We start from the raw sequence: 18,182 nt of genomic DNA on the forward strand, positions 1-18,182 counted from the left end.
CCTCCCCTGGCCACCTGAATAGAGGATTCTCAGGGTCTAACTGGGAGAATACCTCTAGGTTTCTCAAAGTGTGGATAAGGGGCGACTGGGAGGTAGGAACATAGGACTGGTAGTCACAGTGACACTTATAATAACATTATGTGCTGCGCATAACTAAATGTTTTTTTGAACACGATTGTCAATATGGGGGTAATGACTTCGCTGGAGTATATGTATAGTGCATTGCCATTGTATAAGGATAAAATCGAGAAATACCACAAGCAGTGGGTGGCAGGGACACAAGGAGGATGCCCCGTCCCTGGCCAGAACAGGGCACTAATAACAGAGGGATACTGGAACATGTGAGCATGTTTCTAACCGCCAAATACAAAGGTAAAAAACTTCAAAAGAGAAAGACGATTTTAGAACTGTGGAAAATGGTAGAGGATGTTGAGGACAGCGAGGAGCACAGACCCCAAGATGGTGGCATCCCCGCACGAGTGTAGCGCAGCCAACTGCCATGGAGCAAATAGTCACCCCTGCCACAAGTAGGGCTGTACCCGCTCACGGCCCAGCCCGCTACAGGATACACCAACATATGTAGCCTCCCCGCCACAGCACCACCCCCATACCAAACGAGCACTAGCACAATAGTGCCCTCGAATGTCACCCCAAAAAGGAATTGGAAGAAGCCCTGCAGGCAACACAAGCAGAGTTGGCCCGATTGCGGGCCTTAAGGGAAGATGGAATACATCGGGGTGTGGCTTTGATGAGTGGAGGGCCGGAGACATTTTGTTTAGATTGGTCAGTAATGCAATTAAAGATGTACATATTGAAAAGGGTAAAGATGATGGGCTAGATGCAGGAAATGTAGGGTATGGGACTGTGAGATAAGACAGGGAAGCAGATGAACCACTACAGGAAGAAGAATGGGACTCTGAGGGGGACTCTGAGGGGGAGGAGGAAGTGCCGTAGCGTACTCCATGGGTAGAGAGCTTATAGGCTCCACGACTGAGGAACGGGTTTGCGCGGGCAGCTGTAGCAAGGAAGAAAGAAGGTGGAAATAAGAAAGCGAGAAGGTGAGTGGGCATGCAGTTGCCATTATTGCACAAAGGCTGTGGGAGGGCTCAGTATGTGCCCTGGGCTCAGGTGGATAAAAACAAAATGATTAAGGCACCCCGCCCCTCACTTCTGGGGCTGGGAAGTGTATATATGCATTTGAGAAACAGACAGCTGGAATTCCTTTAGCGCTGGGAGACATAAAAAGCTTGCTTGTAGCAGTAGTGGGAGATCAGGTGGCAGATGTTTGGATAAAAGCTGGGTACCCGGGGGTAAAAATAGATGATGATACCCATGACGGGGTGCCGTTCAACAATGTCAGAGCACAGGTATGGAATGCATTTCGGCAGGCGTACCCTGATATGCCCAACCTGCAGTCAATAATGCAATATACAATGGGGGATGGCGAAGACCCAGGGCAATATATTTAAAAAATGCAGGAGATGTGGAGAGCCGAGACTGGTGACCAGTGGGACCGATCAGTTCCTCTTTTTTTATTTTGTCATTAAGAGGAGATTGCCCAAGGAAGTTCATAAAGCACTCAAGAAGATAGTGGGCATAGAAGCAAAGGGGTAGACTGAAATCGGACTATAATTATACACCATTGTAAAAGGATTAAAGAGCGAGAAAATGAAATCGCTCAGAGATTGAAGGCTGAGGATGCGAAACTGGTGCAGAAAATATTAGCTAAAATAGCAGTTGAAGGAGCGGTAACGGCAAACACCCAGACAGACTCGGCCGAGCAGGCTGCAGCACGTGCAGATGTGAAGATAGCAGCGTTTTGGCCAGTCGGAGAACAGGGACAGTGGGCGGTGGACCTCAGTCTCAGTATCCTGATGGCAACAAGGAGGTCAGCAGCAGGGGAGAGGAGGGTTTCAAGTGGGCAGCAGGGGCGTGGGTGGATTTGGTGGAATGGGGCCTGAGATGGAATGGGACCCACTCAGTGCTGGAGCTGTGGGAAGTGGGGGTGTTGTGCAAGAGAATGCAGAAGTAGGCGGGGGTGGTATGCAACCTATAAATCAATCTGGCCTGCACTGCAACAGCCATATTCCTTCCCTCCCCTGATGGCCACCTCCATACTCTGAGATACAGCAGGGTTATACCCAGTTACCACGAGGCCCCCACAAGTGCAGATGATGGCCCTGCCAAATGCCTCTGTACGAGGGGTTCTGCTGAGGCGCTTGTGATTACAAACAGCTCAGCAGAACCCCTCGTACGGAGGTAAAATGTCCACAACTAATGCAATTCCAAATGGAACAATAGCGCCTTACAGGGGGGTCAGAGTCATGGGGGGACAACCCTTTCACATTCCCAAGTTCCAATACATACTCTGATTAGGACAGCCCACAGAAACCTCTTGCATGCCCAGTCATGTCCATTACTACCCACCCTGACGAGGAACCCTTGGTGGGCACTGAGATTAGTTATAAGCATTTCATCTGTATGGTCGATACAGGTGCCACTAAATCATACGTCATTAGGTGAAACTCTCGACACGCAATGTTTCTCTGGTGCTGTCACAATGGTTCCCTACACAGAAAAGATAGCAATCAAAAAAGGAGGAAAAATGGTGCGTGCCCCTTTATTGTACTCAAAGACCTCCCCCATAAATTTGTTAGGGCAGGATTTGTTGAGCAAAATGAACATGACCATCTCCTTCATGGATCATGGGCTGGTATGTGCCACGCCAGGCCTGTGAGCCTTGAGGCCGATGGTCATAATACAGGCCGGAGGTAGGAAGTTGGCGGTTTGCGTAACCCCCGTGGACCCAGATATGTTTGTGTATTGGATCACAGTTCTGCTTGACGCGATGCCCCAGATTGGTAAGGCGTGTTGGTGGGTACCATCTGACTTAATTTTTCAACCCGACCTGTGGTGACCCCAGAGCAGGAACGATACTTTCCCTAGATTTACAGGACCTAGTGGTGTCAGCTAAAAGGATTGTTGTGGTCAGGACAGACTGTGATCGGTGCGAGTGGCGTACTGTTATGTATTGACCCAACTGTGCCCCTTAAAGAAGTAACAGATGCAGAACTGTTTGAAGATCGGGATGACAATGGAGAAATTGTGTTTTTTAAAATGTTAATATTTTTATATTAGATAACATATTTATAATTGTTCTTTTATAACATGCGTAATACCAACCAGTGGTTTCTAAGAACGGGATCGGGATTCAAACCTGTGTTGCGCTGTGTTGTCTTGCTTTCAAGACAAACGCATTGCCCCTCAGCTATCCTTCCTCCCCTGTATCCCTTGCGAGATTATGGTGCAATGTTCCTTGTTGCCCGGCCCCCTTCACTAAAACGGACATCGAGCAGGTCCCAGAGAAAATATGGACAACCAATTCCCAGGATGTAGGGCTCTTATAGGGAGGTGCTCCAGTTTGGATCACACTCAAGCCAGGCGCAGTGTTGCTCCGAGCAAAACAGTATCCGCTGTCCAAGGAAGCCGAGGAAGGGATACGAAACACCATTGTTGCACTCCTAAATCAAGGAATAATTGTACTGTCCACCTCCCCATGCAACACGGATTTCTATCCGATAAAAAAGGCAACATGAGTTTGAGAATGATACAGGATCTCCACCCTCTAAATGACATTGTACAGGCAGAATGTCCTGTAGTGCCGAACCCTGCGCCGAATCTGTGCAGCATCCCCAAAGAGGCAACCCACTTCACCGTGCTGGATCTTAAGAACGCTTTCTTTTCCATACCCTTGGGCACTGACCCGCAGTACCTCACTGCGTTCCCGCATGTGGAATGCGCTTCAAGCACACAAGATCACCTCATCGCCTCAGGGGTACCATGAGTCCCCTAGTATCTTCAACAGAATATTACATGCTGATTTAGGGAACATCCAGGTGCCCAATGCCATCATTCACTATGTAGACAACCCACTGGTTCACATACTATTTAATTCATACTGTGCAAATTGATGACGACCAATTTATGTTAAAAAGAATAGGTCGAACAAATCGCCCTAAAGTGCAAAGTGCTATAGTGACCGTGAATGCACTGTTATTCTGAAATACTGGCGTGTATCAATAATACATTTATAATACAGTAGTTTGCCTTATTGAATTGTTACAGAGCTGTCCAGCATTTATTGTCCAATGGAAGTTTCAAGCATGTCTACTTAAGTTTCTGCAGGTAATCCGTCTTTATCACATACACCAGCCATCTTCAGGACATAAGGATGATTTCAGAATTACGATAGTGGGTGTTGTTGCAAGCTCTTATCTTGTGTTAAGCAGCATGGGGAGGAAATCCAATCCAAAAGCATTTGTTGGTAGCTTCAAATAATCTGGGCTTGCTCAGGCTGCTGATGCTCTGTTTTCTTTTTAACCCCTTTTGGGTTATCTGTTCTCTCAGCCCCATGTGGGGGCATGGATTACATTTCTTCTTCTGCCCCTTTTGCTGGTTCTTTCCTTCCTCAGCCCCCAATGGGCTTGGGACTTGCTCAGCTCTGATTAGCGTCCTTGTGTCACCCTCTTATGCGGTCTTGACTTTCTTAGCCCCCAGTGGGCTTTGGGCTTTCTCAGCCCTGATTAGGGGGTTTCTTATACCCCTGTGTGGGGTCTTGCTTTTCCCAGCCCCCAGTGGGCTTTCTCAGCCCTGGTTAGTGGATTTCTTATACCCCTCTGTGAGGTCTTGTTTTCCCAGCAGCCAGTGAGCTGAGGGCTTTCTCAGCCCTCGTCGTTGGCCACACCACCATTCAACCATTCCCCCTTCGTGTACCTTCTCTCTGGTGGCGGGCTCACAGTCAGCATCAGGATCTCTGGTCCTCAAGGTGCTGCGTCGGTGCTTCTCCTGCTTCTCTCCTTCCCTTTTGGTACCTTGGCATTCAGGTACCTCTTATTGCATTGCAGTGTGCTTTCTGCTTCATCTGTTCTGTACTCACTGGGGTCCCCCTCCTTCATTGATGTAGCTGCCGTACTCGCGGAGCCCTTGCTCTCTGCCCGCCACGTCCTTTGTGTGGTTCTCTTTCCTCTGTCGGAAGGACCACCTCCATCTTCGTCTCTGCGCGGGTTGGTGCTCCGGATTTCCTGCCAGTTTCTCTCCTTCACTCCAGCTTTGTCTTCTTTGTTTTTTTAAGTTCCTCCCTAGAAGTCCATAGATCATTGGCATCCACACGAGTTGGGAGTGAGCACATGTCAGTCGCCAAGTCATCCACATTAAAGGGAGCCCTGCATTTTACCAACAGGTTCAATTTCCATGTAACCAACAAACACCAGGCTCTTAGGGGAAAAGAGAGGTGAGATGTAACCCTGACTTGAGCATTCCTGGAACCCAGAGGGATCCGCTTGCTTTGACCCCTAGGGATGGTATTGCGTAGTAGGCACACATCCCTAATCCCAAAGGGAGTGGCTCCCCCTTGGGGAGAAAGGACGAATTCACTGGATTCATCACATTTTCCTGGGTATGATTTGTGTGCATGTCCAAAGGAGGTTGAGTGCATGAGGAATCCGCAGGACTGGTCCTTCTCTCCTGCGAGAATCTGCCCACCCAAAGTAACGTTAGCATGAACAAGCGCACACTATCGTAAGTCTAGTACAGCACTTTTGTCACTCACCGATAGAACTTTCTGGCTAGCAATATTACCTAGATTCTGCGAGCCTAAAGAGAGTTGCCTGGCCATGGGACTTTTACTCAATATGAGGACCGAGAGAGGAAGGCAGTGAAAATGGTGGACACTATTAAAACAAGGCCCTTTAACAGGACATTACCACACAAATGTGGCAAGCCCCTGCAACATATGCAGGATAATGTGGGGGAAGTCCAGGGATCCTCCACACACCGCCAGCATCTGTATCAGCATCGGTTAGTGGGTGGTCGAACGCTCCCCCCCCCACCCCTCATGACTTCAACATTTCTTACAAAGTCAGGCAGGGGACCTAATCACAGGTCTCATTAAAGAAACCTTGCACCAGTAAAACTGTAGTTTTGCACAGTATTAGCACTAGGGCAAACATTGCCCTACTGCAAGTACGTACCATTTCAGTGTTTTTCGCACCACAGCAATGTTGGCCATAGTGCTAATGTTGCCCTATTAGCTCAAAAATGTGTTGAAAGAATATTTTTTACACCAATTCATTTTTTGCCTTCCGTACCAAAACTGTGTAAAATTCCATTTACCTCAGTGCACAATTTCTGTAATGAAGTCCCTGGAGTCCATTCCCCAAAAGGAAAGTGCAGGTCTTAAATTATTAAAAAGGTCCCTAGATTCGGGTATGATTCCCACCCTTCTCCCCTGTCGGTTTCCTCTGACAAACAACCAAATTTACTTCAGTTTTTCAGTGTTTTATAATGCGTCACATGTGTGGTTGCTTCAGAAAGCCACGCGCAATAGTGGATGCAGGAGGGATGTAAGAGGGAGGGCCTTTTTGTGGGACACAAGGTTACATTCCTGAGTTGGGCAGCTCCCTACGAAACAGTGCACTGCTTTGGTTGTCAATCTTATCAACATTCCACCCAAACATTGCCCAGCCCTCTCTCGCTTGCTCTCAATCTCTCTCTTTCTATGAACTTGCAATTGCGTAAGCTTTCAGTCTAACTGTTTCTAATGCAGACATTCATATCGCCACCGTACGTGAATCAGTTAGATCTGGCCACCTCTTATTAATATTAATGAGCTCTTCGAGAATGTTACACTGAGTGGCCATGCTGTGCATTCTCAGTATCCAACAAGTATTTAAGCCTTGAAATAACCCTTTGTCATGTGGTTTACAATCCGTATTGCAAAAGGCGTGGTGACATTGGCATGATCTCCCTTATGATTCTGAGTAATGCAAAACCTTCAGTTATTACACATCCGGTGATGCTTTTGTGTGGAAGGAATTGTCTCCACACAAAAACAGGTGTCAAATACGAGCTTCAGTACTAAAACCCATAGTTTGGCAGAGCTGTAAAACAGCCAGCGTTTAAAAATGCTCGATGTTTCATATTTTTTTTAATCCAACTGGAATGGGAAATGGTCAAAAATGTGGAAAAAAGAAGAATCCCCCCAGTTTAAGCCACGCAATACTGAGTACATAGTATTTGGCTTAGAAATACTGTCACCCAAAGCACGAATCTCAAAGAAACCAAAGGAAAGTGCAGAATCAGAAATTTAACAATTAGTGCTTAAGGTGACAATATATTTTAACAAGCAGGAACATCCCAGCACGGATAGGTCTCTGCACTGGGATATTACTGCAGTATTATCTGGCATGGATAGGTCCCTGCGCCTTGTTAGCCATGGCCACCATGGTGGCTTAAATGGGGAGCTGCGCAAAAGGTGCCATGCCAAAACAGCCACACAGGAATGTCCGTCTTCAGGAGAGATATAGCATGACAAGGAAATGTTCTTTTTGTGAGACTTTGGAAACAACTATAAACCTGATTAACATTAAGTGATTGCAGGACCCTTTGAACCACTGATATTTACCAATGCAGCTAACTTAAATCTATATTTTTCGTATGTTTACAGGGTTCAGATGAAACCATCCGGGTTGTATCAATGGACAAGGACTACCATGTGGATTGTTATCACTGTGAGGTGAGTATACCACTTAAATTGTGGGGCAGGGTAGCCTGGTGGAAGGTACAAAGAGCCAAAAAGTGGTTTTCATTTGTCACGATTCAGGAGATAATCGAGGAAAACTTAGACTGGGTGCCAAACAACTGACAGTGACCAATGACATGGCCTCTCCTGGCTATAGCTTGCCATTTGTGACAGTTCCCTTGTGTTTGTCTTCGGGTTGCAGGTTTGTGGGGTTCCCAAACCTGGTTGTTGATACTCCAAGGTGGGTACCCCCCTGTGTTCATGGACTGTAACTTGGCAAATGTCTCTGTGTTCAGCATGCAGATATAAGAACCACTACACCTTCCACCTCTGGGGAAAGCTCCTCGAGGAGCCAGGCAGCAGGCTTTGGGGTATCTGTATCAGATGACTGTCTCCCTGCACTAGGTTCTTGGTCCGGAGGTTGCCCCCTCCTCTCTGTGCACTTTTGTAACCTCCCAGTCTGTCCATGAAGCAGCACAACCTTGGTCTTCCTTTTGCCACCTCAAGCTGTCCTAGGCTGCTAAAACCTCTCTGGTCTCAAAGGCTAATAGGAATTTGTTTCCTTCTCCCAACAACTCTTCATGGTCTGGTGCCATCGCCCACTCTTGCCAATCAGCCCCTCTTTCTCTCCACAATATGTTGTTCCGCCTCTCCAAACACTTCTCTCCCTCCAACCTCCTCACGATACTCCTCTCCAGATAAGCGCGCTCATTCCCTCCTCCATATAACATTTCCCTCCAGGCCCCTTCTCTTAACACTCCGGTAACTGCCAAAGCTCTTTCCTCATAAGAGCTTTCTTCCGTTTACTCCCTGGGCCTTTTATTCCTCTCAGCAATGGAGCTCAGACTCTACAGCCTTTTGCAATCTTTCAGACTCCTGCTATGTCACTCCCGCTAGCTCTTCTCTATCTTTTTGCTGGTGGGTCCTTCTCTATAAACCACCTCCCCCACTCTTCGCCTTCCTTGTCATCTTGCCACAGAACAACTCTCCAGCATTTTGTTTCCCTCCTGCTAAAGAAATTCTTCCTCCAATCCATAACAACCTTCTTTCTGGTGGCAACAACGCTCCACTCCTGTTCCTCCAAACAATTCTCACTCTGATCGCAATATCTCTCCACACAAGTCTCTCCTCTCACCTCCTCAAGAATATCCTCCGATCTACCCATCTTCCTCCAACTTGTCCTGGAACTCCCAACCTTCTGACTGGCCAACGTGGCCTTTATAGTCTGGTCCCCCCTGTCTTTGGGTGGTGCTTATGGACATGAACTTTACCTGTGTGGGGTCTGTTCTTTGCTTAGCGCATGTGCATCTGTTTATGTGGACTGTAAGGGGGTTGGTCTGACCTTATATTAAGACCTTCTGCCATCTTGGATTCTATAGCTACCCTGGACATGTGCAAGGACTCCTCCCTCCCCTTTGGAGCCCTGCTGTCATGCCTGCTTTGAAATGGGTCACTCTGTTCTTCCAGCATGTAAATCAAAAGCCAGTCATACCCACAATGCCAGGGGTAGTTGAAGAACAGTGTTTGTTTCTGTCCCTAGCGGAGATTGCCCACGTCAGTTTCATTTAATTTTCTCTAAGTACAACTTAGTAGCCAGAGAACTCCCAGGGGCTGTGCAAGTGTGATCCATTCTCACTTCCTCCAGCAGCTGTGCAAACGATATCCATTTATTTGCCCATTCGCCAGTGAATTCTAAATGCTGCAATTGTGTTTCCTTAAAGGGAAAGGTGTTCATTCCTACACTGGGTCTAGGGTCTGGAATAGCTCTCTTGGAATACTATTATTATGGTTGGAAGTATTCTAAAGAGGTTATGGAATGTACCCTCTGTTAGGGAGATATATTCTATTTATGCTTCATCCCCTCTCCTAGTGAGACCCCCAGAACTTTTTGCTGGACTTCTGGACCTTTTTCTTTCTATCCTGAATGAGTGAGGCCTTTTTCTGCTCATTCATTCTTATTTGCTCTGGCCTTTGGACCTCTTTTGTACTCTTTCTATGGAGTCTACTTTCCTCCGTATCTCTTTAAGGGCATCTGTGTTAAACTTTTGCAGCACACCGCTCCTTAGGGGCAGTGTTGCTGGGAACTATTTGGGTTCTCCTTTGAGAGTCTTTCTTTATCCTCAAGTAACTACAGTCCCTAAGGTACTTTGTATCTCCCCTAAAACATTCTACTGTGAGAGATAAGCACGCACTACCTTATCTGGAGTGCTAAGGGGATACCTAGTATCCCCCCTTCTCTCTGATCCTGTGACTTTTTAGTCACATAGACAACCCTTTAGTTATGGCTGGTGTGTTCTACCAACTATTGTGCTATTTTTTTTTACCACAGACTGTATTCACATTCCCGGTTGTGCACAATAGGGCCACCTATGTTCTGACATGGTGGCTCCTTTCTTTTTTCGCCATTTCTAGTGGTTTTGTCCTTTTTAAGCCCATCTTCTACCATTCTGGGAGGGGGAGGTCTGTGTGTGTGTGTGTGTGTGTGTGTGTTTTGCCTTTGGCCGGAACCCTTGGGTGTCCCCGCCTAGGCTTCAGTGTGTCTGGGCAGTCAGGAAGTGGGGGAGGAGTTCACTCTCCTGCCCTTTGTCTGCCTGAGTGGAACCAGTGCAGACGGGGGGGCTGGCTGTCCTGATTGGACAGCCACCCAACCCTTGCTGTAAACTGCTGAGAGAGATTGCACAGTGTGCTGAAACTGAATAAAAGGTGAGGTTCCTGAGGTGAAAGGCAAGTCGACCACTGGAAACAGAAGTAACTGAAGAAGACGACCAGAGACACCTGCAGACCCTTTGCATCACTGTGAAGCGGCCACTGCTGTCCTGACCCCGATTTCTACTTGACAGAGGAGCTCCGAAGAGGACTCCTTCCCTTTGGCTGGTGGGACCAACCAGCACTGAGACGAACTACAAACTAAGCCATCTCCCGGGGTGCTCTGCCTTTCCAAAGCTGCAGACCGCAAATGCCAGGAGACCTCCAACCCATTTGCACTGCAGCGCCTTTGAGAGACTGAATCAGTCCAAGTCTTTGCTGAGCTCCAGGTGAACCTCCAGAGACACGATCCAACTCATCTGAGTCCTCTCACCAGAGTGCAGGACTCCAGAATCGAAGAAGATCGACCATGTGAATACCGTCCTTTTTTGGTGCTGCAGAAAAGGTGTCAAAACCGCAGACTGATCAGGGAGACAGAAGAAATCCGTTCCAAGAGTCCTCTCTCTCTCGAGACTGCTGCTGAGACATCCCATTCAGAGTACTTCCTTTCGTCACCAGAGTGAGGAATCAGGAGACCGGGTCAGTCTCGACTGCACAGGGGAGAATCCAGCCACACACATTCTTCTAACCTAAGATACTGTGGATTTAAAGTTATTGCTTACTTTGAACCAAGAAGTCGCTCCAGACCATTGGAGTGCATGAAGAGGTGTCCACTCTAACCTCTGACCGAAGCTGCAGGCTTGTATCCGTTTAGTGAGTCCTTTTAAAGGGTCTCCATCATTGCTAACGCTTCAAGTATCTTTTCCTAGAGACTTAAAGTATCCTAAAGAACCTTTGCTGTTCTACTGCTTTGTAAGACTTTGAGCCCTCTCCAAACTGACTTTTGCATATAGTTAGGGAATGGACTTTAAAAGCGTTAGTTTGCCTAGAAAGTGTCTCTAGAACGTTAAGCTCTGCATCTGTTTGACTAACCAACATTTTTCCTTCCTAAAAGATTTTACCTTGTGTGGTTTTGCTGACTAAATACAATTACTGTATAGCTTATTCTTGTCTTTTCGCAAGTGCAGTGTCGTACCGATAATACAGTAGAACTGTCATTAGTGACAACTCTGTAACAACTGTACCGCAAGCAACTACCACTGAAGCAGTGGCCTTTGAAAAGTATTTATAAGAATTCCTATGTATGTTGGTTAAGTGATCTATGTATTTTAAGACATTCATTATGTAAATATAATGTATTATATATTTTAATGTAACATTATCTGTGTAAGTGTTTCCTTTGATAACTGTACTAACTGGGTTCAGTGTACTTACCTACAGCTCAAATCTTCCTCCTATGATAAGCCTGACTGCTCTGCCACTCTATCAAGGTTCCTTGAGTAGTACAGACTTATAGTAAGAGTTGGGGACCTGTATGCCAAGGGATAGTTTTACGAAGTCTTACCTCAAGTGAACTTTAGGAAACTCCCCTAACACCCTCTTACCAAAATTTTCATTGGTGGTCGCAGGTCGGGTGGTGCTGTTGTGACTGCCCCCTGAGTTGGTCTGGAGATCCCCTCATATACCTCCTCTAGGTCCAGCATCCACTAGCTTGGAGTGTCACTCGCCCTTTTGACCACCCCAATCTCATCCCAAGATTAGGCAGTGGACTTCGTCACAATGGACAAATGTTCAGCATTCTTAAAAAATATGGTGTTGTGACCGAACGTATGCTTCTAGTTTCTCAAGAAACAGAATTAACAGACCTATCGCACCCACATTTCTGACAATACCAGGTTAATTAATTTTAAGAAATAAACTATTTCGTAATAGAATTGAAAAGTCACATTTACCATAAGTACAGTGGTTGTCAAACATTAAACTTATGTCTCTGTCAAATAAAATAAGCTCAAAACCACTGTATGACCACCAGTTGGTCACAAGATCTATGTACTATTTTTCTCTTTGGATTTATCCTTTGTCATATAGCTGAATGGGTACCACAATGAGGTCGACCAAACATTGAAGTGAAAAATTGTTTTATTTAACACAAAACCTTCCCTCTCCAGATAAATACCAAAAAGAATCCTCTGCACTGTATTTTCTCAAACAGTACGTAGGGCTCCTTTTAAAGTTTGCAAGGGTTTAGAGTTCATCCCCTCCCGCTCACATTCTCTGCGTCAATATCGCTGGTTCTCCACCTTCTCTCATTGCTGGTGGAATGTCACCACTTTCCGCTCCCTGTGCCACTGCTGTAGGAGTTTGCTGTGTCTCTACGATGAGTTGTAGGAGTGGCCAGAGCTTCTTGTGAAGTCTGAGATGGAACCAACTGGGTTTGCATTCCCCAGTTTCTACCGCCAGTGTTAAGGTGTGACTTGCCACTACCCTGTTTTAGGGTCCTGATCTCTCGTCTCTCAACAGCCTCTCTACTCCTGCATGGTTCCTGCTCCACAATACCATGCTGCAGGCTTGCTCCTCCTCCTCCCATTGTGGGCTCAACCCCTTTAGATCAGGCTCCCACCCCAAGCCCCTAGCCTTGGGCTAAATATTTTTCTTGAAACTTTCTGTTCTGGCTAATTACCTCTTCCACCTTCTCCTGCTGTTTCTCTCCAACCTTGTCCTTATGTGCTACTCTCAATTTATTCTGACACCCCATTCCCACCCCCTTCTGATATTTCTTAACCTCGGCTTACTGGTACGCCACTCCCACCTCCTCCTATTGGCAAACATGAAAATTGTTATGTGGCTAGTCTGGCCTATCTTGTTGTAGCCAGTCTGGTTACGTTTTCGGACTGTGGCATGGCATTTTTGTCTTTGTAACATGGCTAGACTGGGCCTTTCTGTCTTTGGCATGACATTTTTTACTGTGCACCATGGTAAAAGCAAAAATAAGTGTTATGTGGCTAGACTGGCTCACATCACTGCAGCCAGTCTCGTTGCCTATTCTGACTTTGGCATGGCATTTTACTACTGGACATCAAGGTTAAAGAAAACTGTTAGTGGCTAGACTGGTCTGCTTTGCTGCTGCAGCCAGTCTGGTTATGTTGTCTTCTTGTAGCATGGCTTTTTTTTTACAGGGCATCAAGTGTAAACTAAACATGAGTGTTACTACTTGGCTAAGCTGGCCTACATTGGTGCTGCTAGTCTAGATATATTTTGTACACGCTGCGGACTGCGAGTTGCAGCGGCTGCTTGATTTGGGAGTCTGGCAGAATGATCATTTGTGGCATTCACTCAGGCAGAATTCCTGTGAGTGATGGTGGCTACATGGTGTTTGTCTGGATTCTGATAGTATGAGAATTTGTGGCTTTCAGTAAGGCAGACGAATTCCCAGAGCTTGTCTGAAACCACACAAGGAACAGCCTATCATGGGTGCACTATTATTCCTGATGCTTCCAAAGACCACAGGGTATTCTTAGCGCCCTGAAGAAGGCTGGGCTGTTGTTGAAATGAGAGGCAATCTGTTTACAGGCCAAAACTCGAGTTGGCACATGTCTAACTTAGTTTCAGTTCATTTTTTGGTCATTAACACTTGGAATATTCTAGCATTCAATTGCTTAATGGTTGAAAAAACATCATTGAGCGATTTATGTATACACTAGCAAAGTCGCATTGTGTACAAGTTGACATACGAGTATAAAACTCGAGGTGTAAAAAAGCTTTTGACTACTTTGTTCATCACTGAGTTACTTACTTTATAATGTATGGTGACGTGCATTCATTTGGGATGCATCTTCAATTGTGGATGATTTTGTGTTGTCTTCGGAGATGGGCACTGTGGTTTGTACGGGCTATGATTCAGAGTGTTTTTTGCCTTTTAGGCTGTATTGCTATGTAATTTGTGTCGAACTTTCTTGTGATTATTTCTCATTTTTGCTTTTTATCAATGTATGTTGCTCTTCTGCTGAACAATTTTTTAAGTAATGGTATTACACTACATAAAAATGAATGTGTTCCTTTTGAAATGTCAGGAAACTGTTACGTGGCTAGACTGGCTTTGCTTTGCTGCAGCCAGTCTGGTTATTTTTTCTTCTTGTGGCATGGCTTTTTTTACCAGGCATCAAGGGTAAACTAAACATGAGAGTTATTACTTGGCTATGCTGGCCTACATTGGTGCCGCTAGTCTTGATATATAAAAAAGAGGGGGTGAGGCGCGCACTCTAGTTCCCAGGTTTGTATACCTGATACAAGTAGTAACAGGGTTAAATCCCATCTGCTGCAGTTCAGTTGCTCTTCTCCTCCAAGCGCTTTCATGTCTTTTACAATCTTCAGGGAGGCAGTCTTTTCAGGTGTTACTAATTAGTTTCAATTTATGTCTTAGGGATATCTGGTAGCTGTAGTCACTTTTGGTAACCAGGAACCAACTCCCCTCCAATAGCACACTTTTTTCCCATAATAGGGGGAGGGAGTGAAACCATCAAAGGGCTTTAGATACCGGGCTCGGGTCCGAGGCCCCTCGTTTGGTGGCTAGGGTGACCAACAGTTCTGAGAGGCCAGTTAAGGTTTTGTCGGTGAGGTGTGTTCCTCATCGCTCCCGTTCAAGCGGTGTCACCAGACCTGTTGAGGGGGCACGGAGTGAGGTCTTAGACCGTAATTTCTCAGTTACCAGCAGTGCCGAGGTCCTTCCGTTGAAGGCTTCTCTGGCTGATAACATGTCTAAAAACATTCTAGGCCTCGCAGCACCGGTTCGGCCGAGGTTCCTTGTATCAAGGCTAAAATGAAGACCACTGACCCACCTGTGGAGACCCCTGTCTCACTTCAACACGTGTCGCAGTTCTCCTCAGGTGCTGACAAAATGGCAGCCGCTCCCGCCAAGACTACAGCGGCCATTTTGGATACCTCCCTTACAACTACGCCATCGGCCCTAGGTGTGGGGAGTGGGTTTTCAGGTGAACATCGTTTTCCTTGTGCACATCCTTTTCATCCAGTTTATGACTGGAACGCTCGGATGCCCCTTCCGTACAGTGTCTTGCTTCCTGCGACATCAGCGCCCTTGATTTATGTGGACTCGAGTGGAGAAGGGCCCTCTTGGCACTCCTCTCCCTTGCGTCCCTGGAATTACTCCGCTCATGAGAGGCCTCCTCCAGTCGCGCCTAAATCATCGGCGGAGGATGTCTTTTTTGGCAAGTTTCAAAGACTAATGCATTCCGACCCCATGAAGGATTATTTTCGAGGCTTGTTTAGGGAGATATGCCCGCCTGCTCCGACGGTCCCAGCTGCGGCACCTGTGCTTCCGCAGGCGATGCCTTTACGGGCTGGACCTCCCCCGACTCTTCCTCCCTTGCCTCCGTTGTCCCCTTTGGACAAGTCTACAGTGGTGCCTGATGCAACTCAGCCTGGACCGGATCTGCAGTGTTTATTGGATGTTCAGGTACCTGAGGCACCCGTTCCGCAGGAGGGCATGCTTTCCGGGGCGTTCACCTTGTCTCCTTCGGAGCGTACCGGCTTGTTCTTGCAGAATGATGTTTTGGCCGAGTACCGTCAAGTTTGGGAAAAACCACACTCTGGACTGTTTGTCAACAAGAAGATTGACGCGCGTTATAGGCTCCATTCTTCGGAAGTGGTGGCTTTAGCGTCATGTCCACCCCCCTCCTCCACGGTAATGGCTTCGGCCACTTTACAATCCAGACCTGCTGCATCGTCTTCCGCAACGGCTACACAGGTTCTGGCTAAAGAGGACAAGCTTCATGACTCTTTGGGAAGGAGGATTTTCCCTAATTCAGCTCTGCAGTTACGTCAAGCGAATGCAGAAATGGTGTTAGCGGGGGTGAATATGAAAATGTGGAAAGGTCTGTCGGAATTTGAGGAATTTATTCCCGCCGAAAAGCTAGAGGATTTCAGAGCGGGTTTGTCAGATACTAGGGTCCTGGCGCAGGACATGCTGGAGGCCGCGTCGCATCATGTCGACACCTCGGCCCACAGCCTCATGCTTGACGTGGACACCTCTCGTTAGGTTTGGCTGCAAGCCACCAAGTTCTCTAAGGAGGTGCAGGATAAGGTTTTGGACCTGCCCTTTGATGGCAAGGAGCTTTTTCATTCCTCAACGGACGTTGAACTGACCAAAACCAAGGATAGCACTCAGACCGCCAAGTCTTTGTTGGTCCTGGTGAAACTGCCTTTCAGGGCTCAGAGAACGTCCTCGCAGCCTCAGCCTTCCTCTGGTTTCAGAGGTTTTCTGGACCGAAAGTCCCACAGGGTTGATACCCCATGGGGAAATTCCCGCCGAAGGCAGCAATGGAGATGGATTTTCTCCCGTTCCTCAGCCTCCTCTTCAGGTTCAGGTGGCGCCACCACCGAAAAACCAGCTAAATTAAGTTTTTCTGCGCTCGCACGAGACCCCGGTAGGAGGACACATTGCGTGTCCTTGGGAGCCATTTCAGACCATCACCGAGGACCGGTGGGTCTTGTCAGTCGCTCAGTCGGGCTTCTGCTTACTCCTTCCCCCTACCTCACCCATCAATCCTCCCTTCCAGCAGTCGGGGTCGCCCTCCTTCAGAGCCGAGATTCAGAAGTTGCTGGATCTCAGGGCGGTGGAACCCGTTCCCCTAGGGGAGCGAGGGGAGGGCTTCTATTCATGGCTGTTTACAGTGCCCAAATCCAACCAGGCTGGCCTGCGCACCATCCTAGACCTTTCCCAGTTCAATCTCTCTCTACCCCAAGAGAAATTCAAGATGATCACGCCCTGTCAGATAAAGACCTCTTGGCTCAGCTTGGTGGACCTCTAGGATGTGTACGTGCATATCCTGATCTGGAATCCACATCGGAGATACCTACGGTTTTCTGTGGGAGAGGATCACTTCCAGTTCTGAGTGCTCCCTTTTGGCCTCAGCTCGGCACTGTGTGTCTTTACGAAGATGTCGGTTATTGCAGCTTATCTTTGGCTTCAGGGTATCCATGTGTATCCATATTTTGACGATTGGATGCTGCGCAGTCCTTGTCCTTTGAAAGCCTCGAGCAAACTTCAGGCTCTCCTCCAGCTCCTGTTCGACGTTGGGCTGTCGGTGAACTGGTGGAAATCCTCCATGACGGTCTCTCAGAACCTGATTTTCCTGGGTTTTCGTTGGAACATGATCGACTGCAGAGTATACCTGACCAGGGACAGAATGGCGGATCGGGTGGCCACGTGTCAGGTCTTTACGCAGTCGGGGAGCATGTCGGCCTGGTGGTTCAAGAGGCTTCTGGGCCTCATGGCCTAGTGTGTTTTGGCTCTTCCTCTTGCTCGGCTTAAGATGAGGCGGACGTAGATGGCTCTTCGGAGTTGTTGGCATAAAGCTGTGGATCTGGACACCAAAATTATATTGATTCCAGCTTTTATGAAAGCGGACCTTTTGTGGTGGTCGTCTCTCAGCAATCTGTCGGTGGGCATGGCTTTTCAGGACCCGCTCCGCTGGTGACAGTCACAACGGACTCTTCTGGGGTGGGGTGCGATGTTGGACCTTCTTAAAGTTTCCGATCTCTGGTCGCCCCAAGACAAGCTCCTTCATATAAATCACCTGGAGCTTCTGGTAATCTTCCCGGCGCTCAAGGCGTTCAGGCTGGCCATTGTCAACCAAGTGGTCCGTGTCCACACATACAATGTGGTGTCCATATTTTACACCAACAAGCAGGGGGGTACCAAGTCCCCTCCTCTTGTGGATCTTGCCATTCAGATTTGGGAATGGGCGGTGCAGCATGGCATCTGGCTGGTGGCTGTACACATCCCGGGCCAGCTGAATGTTACTGCGGATGCCCTCAGCCGACGAACAATGGTCAGCTACGAGTGGGAGTTGAAAGTGGAGGTCCTCTTACAAATCTTCCAGTGTTGGGGCACTCTAGAAGTGGACCTCTTCGCGACATCGGCCAACAGGAAACTTCCTCTGTATGCCTCCAGAAACGGACTGGGAGCCTCCTCTCTGGGGGATGCTCACGAGATTCCCTG

General features: G+C 47.5%; 1 protein-coding gene across 6 annotated transcripts in view; it reads left to right on the forward strand.

Annotated features, from left to right (window-relative positions):
- The window catches only part of LIMD1 (LIM domain containing 1), a 681,428-nt gene that overhangs the window by 659,697 nt on the left and 3,549 nt on the right, over nucleotides 1-18,182 (forward strand). For all 6 annotated transcript variants that reach the window (XM_069613346.1, XM_069613350.1, XM_069613351.1 and 3 more), the window contains one exon: nucleotides 7,505-7,573. In XM_069613346.1, the coding sequence (XP_069469447.1) occupies nucleotides 7,505-7,573 (69 nt within the window). The remainder of the gene's footprint in view (nucleotides 1-7,504; nucleotides 7,574-18,182) is intronic.

Source organism: Ambystoma mexicanum, chromosome 5p (assembly GCF_040938575.1).
Source record: "Ambystoma mexicanum isolate Mex_15411 chromosome 5p, UKY_AmexF1_1, whole genome shotgun sequence".
Lineage (NCBI taxonomy): Eukaryota > Metazoa > Chordata > Amphibia > Caudata > Ambystomatidae > Ambystoma > Ambystoma mexicanum.